The sequence below is a fragment of the Aplidium turbinatum genome, chromosome 9 (genome assembly GCF_918807975.1).
Source record: "Aplidium turbinatum chromosome 9, kaAplTurb1.1, whole genome shotgun sequence".
NCBI classification, from domain to species: Eukaryota; Metazoa; Chordata; class Ascidiacea; order Aplousobranchia; family Polyclinidae; genus Aplidium; species Aplidium turbinatum.
In genome coordinates this window covers 17,983,889-18,000,713 of record NC_137480.1, presented here as the reverse complement: position 1 = coordinate 18,000,713, position 16,825 = coordinate 17,983,889, and the positions used below count along the sequence as shown (strand labels likewise).

The 16,825-nt window shown below is 36.0% G+C and overlaps 1 protein-coding gene and 1 non-coding gene across 3 annotated transcripts; one reads left to right on the top strand and one right to left on the bottom strand.

Moving 5' to 3' along the window:
• Positions 1–577: 577 nt before the first annotated feature.
• Positions 578–15,937, bottom strand: LOC145777091 (matrix metalloproteinase-14-like). Of its 2 annotated transcripts, XM_082588379.1 has the most exons (11): positions 15,774–15,937; positions 12,580–12,768; positions 12,264–12,346; positions 9,376–9,662; positions 5,609–5,770; positions 5,040–5,148; positions 4,797–4,922; positions 3,984–4,126; positions 3,185–3,322; positions 2,824–2,943; positions 578–2,553 (listed from the first exon to the last, which is right to left on the bottom strand). In XM_082588379.1, the coding sequence occupies exons 1-11, from the start codon at positions 15,918–15,920 to the stop codon at positions 2,126–2,128; spliced, it is 1,932 nt and encodes a 643-aa protein (XP_082444505.1). In that variant the 5' UTR covers positions 15,921–15,937; the 3' UTR covers positions 578–2,125. The 2 variants fall into 2 exon arrangements, with proteins under 2 accessions (XP_082444505.1, XP_082444506.1); XM_082588380.1 differs by lacking the exon at positions 4,797–4,922.
• On the top strand, positions 15,633–15,704 carry Trnah-gug (transfer RNA histidin (anticodon GUG)). Its single transcript has one exon. It is a non-coding gene; the product is annotated as a tRNA-His (tRNA).
• Positions 15,938–16,825: the final 888 nt, after the last annotated feature.

Here is a 16,825-nt window from a genome sequence, read left to right as displayed (position 1 = left end):
AAAGAATCATGTAGTCCTGACAGCTCAGCTGACAAATTCGATCTTTTCACCTCGACTTAACGTCTGCAAACATTGAATCGATAAAATACATAATTGAATTTAGATAGATAAATTTACGCTGTTGGAAAGTAGCCTACTGGTTTTAGGCATTCACTGCATTTAGTTTAACCTCTAGGTATCGTTGCGTGTTTTAATTCTGATTCTTGCTGCTTTACTTTACTCATTTTATCAGTATGTTTTTGTGTTGTGCCATCGTTGCTGAACAGGTTGTGTTAACCTATTTTAGCCACCTTGATAAAGTCAGTCGTGCTGACTGACGAAACGTCGGAAATACAAAAGCTAGTTATCATCTTTAACATCACGAGGTAACCTAGTATATAGTCACCAGAAGAACGCAAACTAATTTTATTAATTGAATTTGTTGACGTAGTTACCCCAGACAGTAAATCAACCTGTTTTTTACATTGATTAAACGTCTGGAGACTTTACAAAACGGTAGATTTGCTGTCTGGAGCAACACTGAAAGTATGAGCTATATTGCTTACCAGGTTAAAAAGGGTTCTATTCAACTTTAGTCATTTCTCACAAAAGTTCTTCTGCTCTTAACGTTATTGCGCTTTTTTTAAATGCTAAACTGATTTATAATTTCAAAAATTAAAAAAATATCGGAAAGAAAATTGCAGATGGTCTTTCTCCGTAGTTTGTTATCAGTGCAACGTCTAATGTCCTATCACGCTCAGTATTTTCTTCGTCATGACTAACACATTTACAATGCAGCTGTTAGCACAATTTCAAAGAATTCGCGAGGGCTTTAATTGAAAATGGAAATTAGTGGAATTTTTAGTGACATGAAAGCACAAATACGTCTCTTTCGACTGCAAGACGATGAACGGCAGAAATCAAAGAACAAATAAAAAATAAAGTGATCTTGAATACAGCAACAAAAAAGTGACAACAAAGTTTGTTTTGAAGTATTCTTGCAATCTCCAGTGCGTGGTGATACTGGATTTTGATTAAAAGCGGAAGATAAACACATAAAATATATCACGGTGGCCAAACAGCGCGAAATAGCGCAAACAGTGATGTTGAAAGAGTAACAGCACAAAGAGCAGGTTCTAATTGCAGAAGTTGTGAGTTGTTTTCTCATACGAGCAAAAATTAGCCTAATATGCTCATTGATTTGAGCTTAGTCGAAAGCATGAATCGATTTATTTAGGAACCAGAAACCCTCTGCTGGCTTAACCAGACTTGGACTAAAATGGGAAATGTTAAAAAATTTGGTATCGATTGATAGCAAACATTTGCGTATAGTATGAGTTAACGATGGCTAAACCCGTTATAATTACCCTTTTTAAGACGTTTTGAGTAACTATAAACCTCAAGAAAAATCACAGTTTTTCTTCTGGTAAAAACATTTTTGTAATATTGTAGTAGGCTAAGTATGACCAAAAAATTATGTTCTTGCAAGTAAAGTGTGGATCCCAACGAAAAGTTTAGTGACGTCTTCAAGATATTCAGATATTTATAAAAGTAAAATCGCAAACGCTACACCGAAATGGAAACAATTTGATTACTGTTTTAGAGATTAAATGTCATTTCCCGAGTAGCCGACGCAGTTCTTTGAAACAAAAAAACAAAAGATTTTGACACAAAGAGGGTACTTTTCGTTTTTCTGTTCATTGCTGTGAATGTGAAATATACGTAAGTTATAATTTGCAACTGCTTACCTCATAAATGCAGATGCGCTACGTTTTGAATAAGGTAAAACATCAACTTATTAAACAAACACTTTAAAAGTTTAAATGGTTTTTAATCTCTCATTCGAAATGCAAAACACGTTTAAAAGAAATGCATTTTGAAATAATCAACCTGTACAGGGGATTGAGATAGCTACTACACAGAAAACCTTTAAAGTCAACAGAGCTGCTTTTTCGTGATCTGTATATGACTGGAAAACGAATGCTTTCGCGGAATAGAACAAAGTCTGGAGACTTACTTAGCAACCTCTGGCGTTCATAAGTAGTTCTTAGAGCCTTGCAAATTGATTTGCAAATGACGTCACTTACAATTGTAGTTTGTAAACTTAAGAAAACAAGAAATTTCCTAAAGTCTAAGTTTTATAAACTCAGACCCTCTCTTGTAGAGACAAGCGAAACCAGCGTATTTTCTGCTGCGCAGCCGAGACGCACATAAATTTTTCTTTGGCTGTTCGTTTTGTATTATCCGGAAACATATCCGAATATCCGAGATTGTATGGACTGGTGGGAGACTGTGCGATGCTGACACGAGCCGCTTGTTTGTCGTCTTGTCTTTTTCTTTTCGCTAAAAAGATCACAGCCAATCCTAAGGCTACCCCGACCAAAGAGGCGACCACAGCAATGGTGGCGTTTTTTGTAGAATTGTTGGTCTCTGGAGATACAGACTTCTTTCTTTCGAGAAATCCACACCCCAGCCAGTCTTCGCGAAACGATTTAGGCCCGGAAACAACTTTCACATCCCAATTGTTAAACTTCCAATATTTAGTTCCCTTCACAAAGTAAGTGTGGTTTTTTCCTGCAAGATACTTTTAGATTTAGAATATTTATCTGCGGAAGCAATAACGACACAAGTTGATACCAGCAGAAAGCTAATTTAATCAAAGCGTGCCACCGGACAATATTGAACATGATCATTTCCACAATTTTGGCTAATTCAAAATAGTTTTCCATTAAGATTTTTGAAAATCTTTGCCAAGTGTATTTACATATAACATCTGATGTTTTATGTTGACTGTGTTTATCTGTTCATTTACATACTGATCAGTTACAAAAAAAAAAATCATACCGTCTTCATCTAGTCCTGTGAATGCAGCATCCACTGATGAAGGAATACCCTTCCAAATACTGATAGATTTTGGATACTTTTCCTCGACTTTTTCGTCACTAAACCTCCAATAATATGAACCTAGGCAAGAACGTGATCACATACAACATCAATAAATCTTGCAATATATTATTTGCACGTTCGCTCGGTATATTTAGCCTAAATGATAGGCCTATCCAAACAGTTGAAATCTATTTCCACAGGAAGCGGTAATTTATTGGAGCAGCAGAAAAAGATTAATTCATGTCTTGGTAGCGTCATAGTGAAAACATCAACCAAGAATAATCAATGAAATTTGGGCTTCACAGGATTTAAAATTCACCTTGAAAAAAATAACTTTTTCCGTTTCGTATCCACCATACGGCGGCGCCAATGTGCTCGTTTTGAAGCCCAAGAAAGCGAACTGTCCGAGGAGAATTCTCCTGCAAACTCACGCCGTTGTATTCCCAGTACATATGATCTGAGAGAAAATGACAATACAGTGCTAATTCTATAAGTTAAGTTTATGCTTTAGTTTTGGCAACGTTTGTGCTTTAGTTTTCTTGAATACAAAAAAAATCAAAACTTGAACAAGCTTTGCATAATGTTCAACTTGATCAGTTTCTGCAGTCAAGGAGATACAACAACGCGACTTTGATGATGCAACGAGGCAAAGTATATTTTGATGAGGTTTAAGTTGCACGAAGCAGAGTGAAACTATCCGTCGTTACGATTCCTGTTCAATCTCTTTTACAATGACAATGACTCATCATTGTCACAATCGAGTAATCCAAACTGGAACTAAGTGTTTTATTGGTGTGTCGCCCTTTGCTACATTTTTTACATTTGAAGCCTGAAAGCAGCCACGCACCGAGTTTTGGCCCACGAATCGTGCGTTACATAACTTCGATTAAAGCAGTTGATGTGTTTTAATGACGTCTTATATCAAGAGGAAGGCTTATGGGATTTTTCCCCCTGGAACAACTTATGTCAAAAAATAGATCTTAATGGACCACAGTTTAGGTTATAGCATGATCTTAAAGGTTAATCGTTATAGACTTTGCCACGCTAATGGGATGCTCATAAGACGTCAATGAATTTCTGTTAATGAAGCAATTTAAATGTTTTTTGATTTGCAATACCTTTGAAAAACACGATTTGATTCGTTCGTGGATTTTCATACACAGCGTTGACTCCATTTGTCAAATCAGACCAAAAACTTGTGATCTTGTAAGGGCCACGCATACGGAAGTCTTCTTGTTTTCCTCTCCATAGGTATTTTCCACTGCGCAGAATATGAACTTTAGTTTAATGTTTGTTATTTGTCGTATCCAGGCTTAAACCTGGTGGTTGAAGATTTAGATTAAGTGGGCGGGAAGGCAAGGGAGCCAATCTTTGTGTCCACCTTCAGGTATGCCTTTAAGTGTCCTGCCAAAGACACAGTTGCATGCTCTTGAGCGGTGTCGAACCGGCGCCCTTTCGATTGCCGTTCAAGCGCTCTCACCACTCGGCCATGCAGCCGAATGTTCAATGATTTTGGTGTCAATTGGTTGATTTATCGTCGTTGTACATTGGAACAAGTCACATCTGAGAACCTACTGAGTGAAATCCAAAACTAATCTAGTGAACAACAGTTAATTTCTCTTTATCACGATCAGAAACCGCATTAAAAACCAATTTAGGTTGATTGGGAGACTTATTTTTCGCTTGAAAAAAGCAGTAAATGAAAACCGATTGAAAAAAATGAAATAGGCTACAAAGAATTTTTTTTTAAAAGATCAACTTGCAATTGAAAACTTTAAAACGGTTAAAGAGTTTTTATCATCGTATTGAGCTGTGTATCATTGTTTTCTATTTGGTTCTTTTTCATTTTTTTGGCATTTTTTGTTGCTAAGTTTAATTCTCCAAATATTAACTGCTATAACAAAGCTCAATTTAAGCAATTGGAGCGTTACCTGAAAATGTAAAGTTCTCCGCGTATGAAACTCACAGCGTCATAATGCGTCAGTTGACAAATGTCAGGTTCAAGGGGTTCGGTTGTGGTTAGTCGAGGGGGTAAGGTTGTCGTGTGAAAGTTTTTTCTAGAATTTAAAATAAAATAAAAAGTTTGATACAAAGAAACGTTTAAAATGCAAAGAATGTTGCAATCAAAAGGTGAATGGTAAATGATGTAGCCTACTCCGTCTGTGTCTACCCACCCTTTATAAATCTTTGTCCTAAACGGAAAAAATTTAGTCGTTTTTTGTGGCTTTTCGGTCGTCGTCGTTGTTGGGATGATGGGGATTTCAGGCCTTGCATTTCGCTTTCCTGCAAAGTAATAAAAACTAGTTTTCAATATCAAAACTTGCTTGGAAAATGCCGTAATATACTGAGCCAGATGCACAGTAGCAGCAATGCGAATACAGCGTGGGTTAATGCACAAGAGTCACTGTATGCTGTAGAACACCTTATGTGTCATAGTGAATTGTTTAAAGTTCCTTTTTTGTTTGTTGTTCAGTTTTGCAACCAGTGGCGTTTTATCATCGAAAGAAATAACTTTTAACCGACACACATTACAATCACCATTAATTGAGCACAAGTGGAATTCCTATATCAACAATTTTTGGAGTCATTCCAGAGTAAACTGTGTTTATCCAACTTTGGACAATGGAATTATGGATCATTATGAAACTGTGTTTTGCTGCTTGTGTTATAAATGTCTTTAAAAGGAACAAGTCCGAATAAAATCTTGGTGATGAAGGTTTACGAGCGCCCACTAACGGATTACCATAAATGCTTTGAATTCCGAAAACGTCGTCTTGAGGTAGTTCAAAGTTCTTCGTATCGTGATACTTATATACTGGGGCCATAATAGCCTTTTGGTTGGGCGAATGACCAAGACCCAATGCGTGGCCCAGTTCGTGAACTGCGACCAAAAATAAGTCGTTCCCTGAAAAGAGATGAAGAATCACAGTAAAAAACTTGAATTTAAAACCATTTGAGTATAGCGTCAAAGAGAAGTGCTTGAAATTCACAGACAATTTCTTCACAGATAATTGACAAAGAGATGAGTTGCAAGAGAGGTGGACCGTTCTTACAAATTAATGTAAAAATGTATTTTCTTTATTTATAACGTTCTTTTTCAGGCAAGCCGTATTTTATTTCTGGCATCAGCAGCTTCCTCAAATAAGGAAATATCTTCTCAACCATGAAACAATGTTGCCCGATGTTAAATCGTTGCGTTGATCAACAAACAATTGCTGTAGGTTCATGAAAGCAAATGACGATCAAGCACAATCGATCACTTGATCTTAATACCCAGAAAATGATTCACCTGCCCTTGCTCATCAGTTTTAATGGGCATGTCATTCAATCCGTGATCAATCGATGTTCATAAGAAAATGCACGCAATTTCATTTCGCTTGGAAAAAACATGAAAAAACGATTTTCGTTTCTACACTTGTAAGCCTGCTAATCAAAATAAGAGATCACCCATGGTACAAGGTCACCAACCATAAATTTCCATCGTAATTTCAGGGACGTAAATACCGGGGGGGCTGAGGGGAGCAAATTGCCCCCAAAATTTTATTTTGCCCTCAAAAAAATATGTTTTGATGCTATTGCAACATTTCAATAGACATTGTATTACATGTTGAATGACGTTTTGTAAATGTTTGGCTGCATTCAATGGCTATATTTTTAAACAAACTTTCTCTTTCAAATATCATAAAATTTTCCCCCCCCCCAAGAGTTGTTTTTGTTGCCTTAAAATTTTCTTTCTTGCTACGTCACTGCGTTAATTGCGTCACGAGATCTTTGTGTCGTTTTCACCTCCATTGCACAACGACATACAATTCCTTAGATTTCAAAGTGAAACAAAGCAAAAAAGTTTTGCGTTAAATCAAAATATTTAATTTAAAATGTTAATAAAATAAACAGCAATTAAAAATGTTCCAATATTAAACGTAACGTGACATTTTAGAGCAACTTTTATTCATAAGCAGTTTCAATCATTAGATCTGTCTCTCAAATGGTGTGATTTGGAATTTTTTAAGCAGAATATAACTGTGATTGAGTCTTCCTTTTAGAAGGTCGTTAAATCCTTGACTATCTCGTTGGTTTGATTTTCACCTGAAAAACATCAAGTTGGTGGAGGTTGCTGATGGTGAAAGCTTGTCATGTTACGTATTTTCAATGTAAAAAACTACTTTGAGATTTAAATAATTGATTTTAAAGTATATTGGAAGTTCCACTGTACTTAGGTGAACAAACTTTTTAGCTTAAAATGACAAAGTTCAGTAGGCCGTAACTCTACGAAGGGTCGTAGGCTTCTCTCTCTAAAGTAGCGTAGTCTAGCCTACTGTTTATAATCATGAGAGAAATCAAGTGCTATGTTGCATTTTTCCAACCAGAAAAATCAAATATTTTTTAACATTGATTCAACGTTTTGAAGACATTGAATCCATTTTAAAACGCACTGATTTGTTGGCTAGGGCAGTCCAGATGTCTTCTCTTTTTCAATTGTTGCAATGTCACAAGAAACAAAAGCAAAACGGTAGAAACTATTGCTGGCTGGCACAAAGTTTACACTTTAATTCTTATCCACCCCTTGGAAGGCCTGATGTACAAACGAAAAGTTTTGGAGATATTTTTTAAAAATTTCTTTGAGAAATCGCGTTCAAAATTTACATGTATATGCAACAAATCTAACAAAAAAACTTCTTCCCCTTGAAAATAGTCAACTCTTATAAAACCAATACGAAATGCGATATAAGTTTGAGTCTGCAAGTAGCAACTATGTTTTAATAACTGCAACTTTCTTTGTGTTCATCATAAGTAAATCTTTTTTCCATTTTTTTTATACAACTGTTACGTTTTTCTTTTTTTACCACGATATTACCGGGCATCAGCTAAGAAAGTAGATTGTTTTATAAATAAGCAATGTACAAAAAACGATTGTTCACGCAGCAAGCAACAGTCAAATAGAAAAATAAATAAATAAAAAAGAACAAAGCATTTTATGCATTTTTGACGTATTGCTTTGAAAGAAACGACAAACTTGCCAAAGTGTTTTCGAGCCAGGTAATCACCTGCTACTCAACATTTAGTTCTCAGTGGTAAACCTGAAGTAACTGATCTCTTGTGTGTAATTTATTGTGGCGTGGTTTACTTGTGTTTGTCGCCCCTGTCTTGAAGAGGTTGACTGGTATGCTGGTCTTGTGGCCATGCATTGTTTTAAAAGGTACAACCCAACTGGGTTGTTTTTTTATTATTGTCTATAAATAATTCATAAAGAAACCTTAGCCTGGACGACTGCACTTAATTATTCATGCGAATACAATATTTAAAAGGGGAGAGTAGACAAAATGCTTTTGTAAAAATAACAAAAAACTACATTCTTTGCGGCACCTTATTTTAAGACTTGGCCTATTTTTTATTTTGACTTTGTCACCACTAAAAGAGAGCTGTGCTGTACGGATACGCTCTGTGACGTCACAAGAGGTTTCTGCAAAGAAAAAAAATGCAGCTAAAAAGAAGCTACACGAGGTTCAATCCCAACACCTTTTATGACGTTATAAATACAGAAAATAACCCATTTTTTTGCATTTATGCTATAAGATCGGTCCACCTTTCCGCTCACCCTTTTGTCAATTACGATTCTTGGCTACCATTCGTGAATAAGATTGTCAGTGAACTTCAAGCAATATTTTCAATTATTGCAAGCTAAACCGAAATAAGCCCGCCATCGATTTCCAATCAATCTGTGCGTTTCCAGTTTATTTTGGTTTCATCTATTTCAGTTATTTTGTCCTACTTATAGTGCATGCATATTTTATACCATTAAGAAAAAAATATGCATAAGCTCGGTTGGTCAGCGCGTGACTTCATGAACGAAGAAGCTTCAAGATCAAGCGCCGCACTGGTTCAACTCTCGGGGTGTGCGCTTGAGCAACGCATTCTAAGAACTGCTTTCCATTTAGCGGCACCTAGTGAACAATAAACAATCGGTAACTTTACTCTGTCAATCTTAGTGACCAGGCCTGCGTAAAAAGCCTCTAGAAGTAAGCGAAACTGCCGGAATTGAGCTCCTAAAGACGCTTTCCCAGTCCGAGGATAAAGATTCAATCAATCAAGATATCTCACAAACGAGAACAAAAAGAAGCAAGCAGTCTGTGCTGTTCTTATCCTCAGCATTGTCTACTTTTTTGTATAAATGGGGTTAATGGGTGTAGAGCGTCAACTTTACGCATAGCCCTTGAAACAAACGCGAATAATAATTGATAAATTTTGGAGCAAGTAAACCTGCTCAGCCTAGAATTTAGTTGGAACAATAAACTAATGAGAACAGATCTTTTGCATTGTTTTGTTCTATTACCAACCTAATCCTCAACTGAAAATTACTCCCTTTTTACCATGATTTTGATTTAACATATGTAGTGTAGACGTTGAATCTATATAAAAAAAAAAAATAGGGAAATGGAGATGGTGGCTAATAACTGAGATAGTCAATATTAGTAGTCGGGTCAACAAACAGGCACTTGCAGTGCGCCTTACCTTGATAAGCTTCTTTATGTAAAGTCCACGGCTCAGCCCCATCAAAGTGAGTATCTCCACCGATTCCTCTTCCTGGGTAATAGGCGTGGGCCAGGTAGCCCCCAACCCCATCAAACGCGGTGTTGTCATTGTGATACAATTCAGCAAAAAATGTAACAATATCGGGATTGTCTTGTGGAAGAACTTTTTGGAATTTCAAGGGGACATGTTTACTCCAAACGGAAAAGGCATCGTCAATAGCTTCGTGGGTAAGTTTCTCTCCTAGTTTAGGAGTGTAGTTGTTTATGCTGAAATAAATGACATTCAATATCATAAACATATTTCATGACTCAATAGGTTTCAAATTTCATAAAATAGAAGTAGGCCTACAAAGCGCGAAATTAATGCAATCTATCCTTGAAAAAGTGTTTGCTAAAAAATGGACGATAAATCAATACAATTCTTAGAAAAGTTGTTTCTTGAAATGTTTTTAGAAGAAAATCTACTTCCTCTGGAATTGTAGGCTAGAATTAAAGTAATCCTCGATTGGCAAGACAAAGGGAAGGCTTTCGCACACCAGTGAGCTACTCAGGCTGAAAACGATCATGATTAAAATAATACATGTCTTGCAGTAGTTTGGTCACTGTCGTCAAACAATTGTTTTGAAATGGCTTGATCATGAATTGTTTGTGTTATTTAAATATAAATGACATCTCACTTTCTGGGTCGTACACCACGAGGTTACTTATCATTGAGATTTTGGATCACCCCTAAACCTTATTACTGACGCTACTTCGGTTCGTACCACCGCTTATACATCTTATTGCGTAACAATAGGCCTGATAGCAAACCATGCTAGAAGGTAAGTTATGTGACTGCGTCTGTAGCAGGCTGTGTTTGAACTACTGTATGACGCTTTAAAACAGAAGTCCGTAACGTTGTTAGCCATATAAGAAGATCAATTTCAAGTAAATCCAAAGGTTTTAATAGCTAACCTATGTTCTATTTTGAGAAGTGTTGTTGTCCTATTTGTTTTGTTGTCTTTGGGGTAAGAGATGGTTTGCAAAATTTCTGAAATTTGTTTTAAAGAATCTACCCAAAACGTTGAAACGAGACATTTTAAAATTGTTTCTAAACTTCAGCAAAAATGCAATAAGTGTGACATGTGGAAGGCATGCGGCATAAAGGAAGAAATATTGCGTCTGGGCTCATCTTCATCATTTTCTAAAAGGTTAATTTAATAAACGATTAATTAATTGAATGATTAATTGTCATTCATCCACATGAATGACATTTTATTTGCCCATATTTCTTCCATTGCTTTGTCTTTGCGACATTGCACGAGATTTTAAAAATCAGCTCTTTCATTTATAGGCTATTTCATCAAATTTATTTCCCTCTTAACTCTAAAATCAAAAAGTTACAAACAAAATACAGTTACTCGAAAATCATCACCTTTTGTTTGGGCTTAATGTCACATTTGACTAAAGTTATGCTGTAAGTGGTTGATAAAAAAAACAAACACTGGCAGCATTTTTTACACATTGAAAGCATGCAACGTTAGAAAATATCAAGATCAAATTAAGTTATTCGTTTACAATATTTATGCAAAGAAATGAAATGCTACATAGTGTCACGGGCATTAATAGACAAACTGGCAGAACGTTCTCTGGTCAGATATAGTTAATTTTTTAACCAAAAACTTGTTTCACAGGAGAAAATATATCTCACACATGTACCAAATGGTCCATTCTTTAACGATTTGAACACCAAATATAAACAGAGGGGACAGTTTTACGACGAGGGGAAGCGATACCCTCTCTTGTTCTTTTGTCAGCTGCGGCCCTGGACATGATCGCTTAATTGTTGGTGACAGCATCGAGCCAATACAAAATTGCAAACTATCTGCATCTCTGAAAATAGCTGAAGCGCCAATATAAACGTCCACAAGCGATGCCGATGTGTCTCATCAATATTTTAGTTTTTAAGTATGAAAGAGAGAATTTGTTTTCTTGGCAAAGCGAAAAGCAGGTTGAAACTCAAAAGCGAAAAGACGACATGCTCGCTGGTGTTGGCTGTCAATTCAACTGTGGGCACGTCAAAATGACGTTTTCCTATCTCATACCCAAATAAACGGATTTAAATATTCATTGCTTTTGACGTTCGTTTGGAAAACAGCCCCAACAAATTACTCTGTGGTAAATAAAGTTTCTCTTTCACACAAGCATAGCTGACAGCAGTCGCTTTCTTGAATACATGGCAATCAATGGCTGTTTGCAAAAAAGTGAAAACTTTCAGGCTTAATTACAATAATAATGATGAGTGTTTTTATATGGGGCTGCTTCCATCGCAGATATGCGTTGCTTTTAGTGCTTCACAAAGAAGCCAGTGTCAGCGCAACCGTATGGGGACGCAGTCGAGTACAATATTAGGCCTACTCCAAAGTTGAATCAATTCTTTTGTAGAATGCCAAAGTATAGTTTGAATGTTTCTCGGCAGCCGATTTGTAGCAAGAATTCACAGAATAGTTTGAATATTGTATAATATCCTGTACGGAAGGTACAAAAACTAAATAAGTGTCCCCTTCAAGAATTTACTCAATTTTTTGCCAAAATACAGCCGACCTCTCCTGATAGGTTGTCAAACCCACGTACTGTACTTTCAAGCGTATTCCTGTACAGCTCTAATGGCTAATTACAATACAGCTTCAAAGAGTAACTACCAGTGCAGACTTGGCTGGACAAACACAGACCTACCCAGATAGCAAATCAACCTTTTCTTTGCATTGATTCAACTTCTGCAGAATCCATGTATAAAAACGGTTGATTTGCTGTGTAGGTAATGTATGTATTTTGATCTGTATTTGAACTCCCACAAAAGTAATATGAAATGTAAACACTTTTACTCACGAATACGTGACTACCATTGATCGCCACTTGGAGCCGACGTTTACATAACGCTTTTTCCTTTCTAAATTGCTATTGATTGAAACCTGAAAACCAATTTCAAATGAAAAAAAAATTATCATTTCGAAAGCTGTCAGAAAACATTACGACACATTAAGTCAGTAAAATGGTTTAATTAGTTTCAAGTTTTTAAAATGACAAAAATGTAGCAGAAATGAAATAATAAATGTGCAGTAGGCTTATATGACAGAAACAGAAAGGATAATTTTAAAATTTATTCACAATTTTTTTTACAAAAAAATAGTAACGAATGTGTTACATTATCTTGGTTTCCACATCTGGGCTTGTGCATTAGTTCTAGTGTTTTGTCATCTAGTTTGCCCGTTACGTCCAAGCCAAAAAATGATTGCATTTCCATAAGTGCTTTGTTCCAGCTAACTTGAGCTGCTTCGTGGCCGCCGTTCCGTAAGGAATCCGGCGGAACATATCCGTACTTTAGTAAGTAATCCTGTAAAATAAAACATAAGTTTCTTTAAACAACTTTGTGAGTAGAATCAACATTTCTTCTTATAAATTTCAGATCAAATAACGTTTTTGGACCCTCAAAAAAATACTAGCCTACTTCAATTGAAACGACACAAAACTTAAGTCTTGAGATAATGGTGTGTGTTGTGTGCATTTTTGCCAAAAGCTTGTGGCGTTGTTGTGACAAACTGAATAGCGTTTTTAGTATTTAACTGTAGGCTAAATTGAATAGGCTCAACTTTTGTTGAGTAAGCTACTTTGTTTGTAGCTTACCCAAGCTAAACATACAGATATTATCTTCAGAAGACAAGAATAAATTGTTGTAATCAACATTACATGCCGATGATTAGCAAGTTGTTGAACACCAAAGTAACAGTGCATGCTTAATGGTAGCCGTTCTCCCAAAGGACCCATCTTTATCATAGGAAATCACGGTCTAAAAAACAACCTTATTGCCACTTGCTAGTGACTGCATGCATAGTAAGCAAAAAGTGTTGCACTCATAATTCCCGTGGTAAGATGAATGAATCAAGAAACGGTTCTCAATGACCTTATGCATCATCATTGTTATCAATCATCATCAATGCTATCGTCATCAACGTTGTTTCACTGGGAAAACATTTTGAAATATTTTGTTTCTAAAAAGTTTCCAACGGTAGTGTTCCAAATTGGGTGCTTCGAACGAGCTGGTCACGTGCCAGTGCCCTCCCCCCCAGAAAAATAAAATTCAATTATTTTTCGGCTTTCGCACAGTTTTCTCACTTGTTTCGTTCGCTGAATCACATTGCATTAATAATAAGCAGTGTAGCCAAATGAGAGAAGGTTTGAGACACGTCGGACGGATTTTCTAAAACTGTCTGTTCCGTGCCAATGCAACATCATTGTGAAAAATAGTAAGCAGCTTAAAAAACAACTTTTGCAGCAATTTTTGCATAGGTAGGCGTAGTCTATGTTATGTGTGCAGTCATTCTACGTTCAAACTATACTGTACGTGCCTTTCTGTGATTACATGAAGCCTGCTCTATCGTTGTTTCAAATAACTGTAATGTTGGATCAAGATTTTTAACTCTAACTTCTACAAAAATTTAGCTGTGATGAACAATGAACATGGTCAAATGCAAGGTGCACGTCGGAAACAATGAATCATAATTGGATCACAATGCGGCACAGTCAACCCTATGATTTTTAAGAAATATTTTTATCGGCCAGATTAATATTTTAGAGTCAGTCCATCGCATTAAAAAGCCTCGCCTTCTTTATTCTTTTCTGAAAAAATCTAATCCAATGGCTAATCCCACAATTTCCAAAGTTTGCAGTTTGTGCATTATTTCAACGTCAAAAAGAATTAAAACAATTTGATAGAAAGTTTTGCTGGCAGGTAGCGAGAAAATACAAGCTTTATGTTGATCTCGCTTCAACGTTTGAAAACGTCAAAGCCATAAAAAGTTGGGTAATCTTTCTTCTTTGTGACGTTATCGATCTTACAGCAAAATGCATCTTCTTGTTATGTAGGTTAGTCATTTCCAGACAGACTTTGGTCGCCATGGATTACGTCATCATGCAATTAGGCATGGCGAATTGAAAGGGAAAACCAAAAAATTTCCAAACTTTGTTACAAATCAAATCTCCATTTGAGCACTTGAAACAACTTAAACTATCTTGAGTGGGAAAAAAATCGAATAATTAGTAGACAATTAACGACAAAACTTTATTATCAAAACACACAAAAGCCTAAACCGTAGCACAGAATTTGCAACTTTAGTATAAATGAGCTTGACAAGCACAGGCAACTAAGGATTCAATTCAATCAAGTGTCAACTGCCACAAAATGGTATAAAATGGCACCCGGTGAAGAAACAATATCCAAACAAGTTGCCAAAGTAGCTGGGTCTTAATCTTAACCAAGGCGATTCACAATGTTAGCGAAAGGCCTATTTCAAAAACAAAACTTCGAAAGTGTAAATTAGTTAGATTCAGAACATAAAACGAACGTCTTTTTGCCGTACAACCAACCGACTTTAATGATTTACTTTTTCTTAGGAGTAGAACTATGTCTTGGAGACGAGGTTTTATCATTTTACTTCCCGGTAGCAAAATTACTAACCCAACCAATGTTTGGTTATTGAGCCATAACACCTAACAACAATTCCAGTAAAATTACGCGGAACGACCGTCATCCGAAGGAATGTTGTTTGTTACATAATGCACCTTAAAGAAATAAAACTAAACAAATTTTTATCACAACTTTCGTTTACGTAGTTTCTATGCATTCTTCAAACCTTGGTGAAGCTATGACGATTTATATTCGTTGTATTATATTGTTATTGAAAACGGATACTTTCATCACGCTTTAAGTGAAATGTTTAACATTTTTTAATAAGGATAAGATGATGCCGTCCGACATTAGACAAACATATAAAATTAATAAATGTCTAACAAGATTTTATAAAATCTAATATATCTTTTGAGTCATGCAAAAAGGCTTTAACTTTATTTACGCTTACGTCAATAAGTTGAGCATTAGCAGCGACGCAAATTCTTTAAAAAAAAGTGATTTTTCTTGCATGAGTAAAACATTGCTATGACGTCAATTTTGTGAGAACAAAAAATCCATTGATTTTAAAATGAAGCAAACAATAAGACCGAGTGAAAAGCTTTCTTCGCTACAATCCAAGACGTCATTAAGTGGTGTCTGTTACAAAACGTTTACGCGGAAGGCAGACACTGTTTGCCGAAGAATTCATACAAAATTCGCGCTGTCCCGGCCCTCAGCAGAGTGGCGCAGCGGAAGCGTGCTGGGCCCATAACCCAGAGGTCGATGGATCGAAACCATCCTCTGCTACATACGCTGTGATCGTATAGTGGTTAGTACTTCACGTTGTGGCCGTGACAACCCAGGTTCGAATCCTGGTCACAGCATTCTTTTCGATATTTTTCATTCAAATGTTTGAAAATGCATGAATAAAACTGCTGATTTTATGAACTTACTTTTCCAAAGATTTCGTCCGTTTCTCGTTTCGTTCTTGATTTAGCAACCAGTCTTTTACTTTCTTTGTTAAGTTTGTTGAATACTTTTAGTTGAAAAGAATTTGTACAATTGAAAAAGAAGAACAACACAGCATAGATTTTGCACATTCGGTGGACACAGAGTGCCACTTTCATTGTGCCAAAACTAACTTATCAAAATAACGGTCTTGTTAAAATTATGCTAATTAGTAGAAATCACTATTGAAAAATAAATTATACATTTAAAATACATTGCATTAAAAACTGGACTCATTAAAATGCTACCATTAAATAAAATGATGGTTTTTCGTAATGGTAAGCTTATTTGGTAAATTTATATCTTTTCAGGATGTAGGCTACTGTAGTACAATTGTTAGGAACAGCTTAAATTTCAAAACACTATGACAATCATGAGCTGATAAATTGAAGTCATTTGCTTTTGTAAATTATAAGATAGATTTGCTGAATAAGCATTGGTTTACTTTTGAGATAATAAAGCACAGGCCTAGCTTAAGACTGAAATATCTAACAAGTTTCTTATTTAGCACACTCTACTCTAAAAAAAAAAAATTTACCTGGCTGTAGCCTACTTTTAGAAATACCTGTGCAGCGTGCACAAGACATACCTGATACCTTACACTTTGGCAAAAAATATCTAAAAAAAACATGAATTTGCAATAAAATAGCGTTTCTGCTGAACAATCCAAATGTCAAGAAATATGATTCTTGCTAAAATTAGAAATAGGCTATCTATTTGATAGCTCAGCCTTTCAGCTGCACAATCGCACAATCATTCTGTTCTTAAGATAGGAGCACCTGTATTTATAAACTTTTTTTAAACTCCAAGTTGTCATGGCCAGGGATGGGTGAGAACTCTCACGAAGCCACATTTCATCCAATGTTTCCTCATTCTGGGGGATGAGCTAGCAAGCCCTAGGAACATGAACGCGACCTAGATAACCAGGAGTCCAGGACAATAGGATAATTTGTCGGCTGCATCAATTCGACACCGATGAAAGCACGCAAATGTCTTG

What these genes read in the sequence shown, in the direction of transcription:
- LOC145777091 (XM_082588379.1), bottom strand. Translation starts at nt 15,920, where the DNA reads ATGTGCAAAATCTATGCTGTGTTGTTCTTCTTTTTCAATTGTACAAAT. An exon ending in GATGTGGAAACCAAGATAAT is followed by an intron (nt 12,347 to 12,579) that starts GTAACACATTCG and finishes ATTGGTTTTCAG; the next exon opens with GTTTCAATCAATAGCAATTT. An exon ending in AGGACAAAGATTTATAAAGG is followed by an intron (nt 4,923 to 5,039) that starts GTGGGTAGACAC and finishes TTTAAATTCTAG; the next exon opens with AAAAAACTTTCACACGACAA.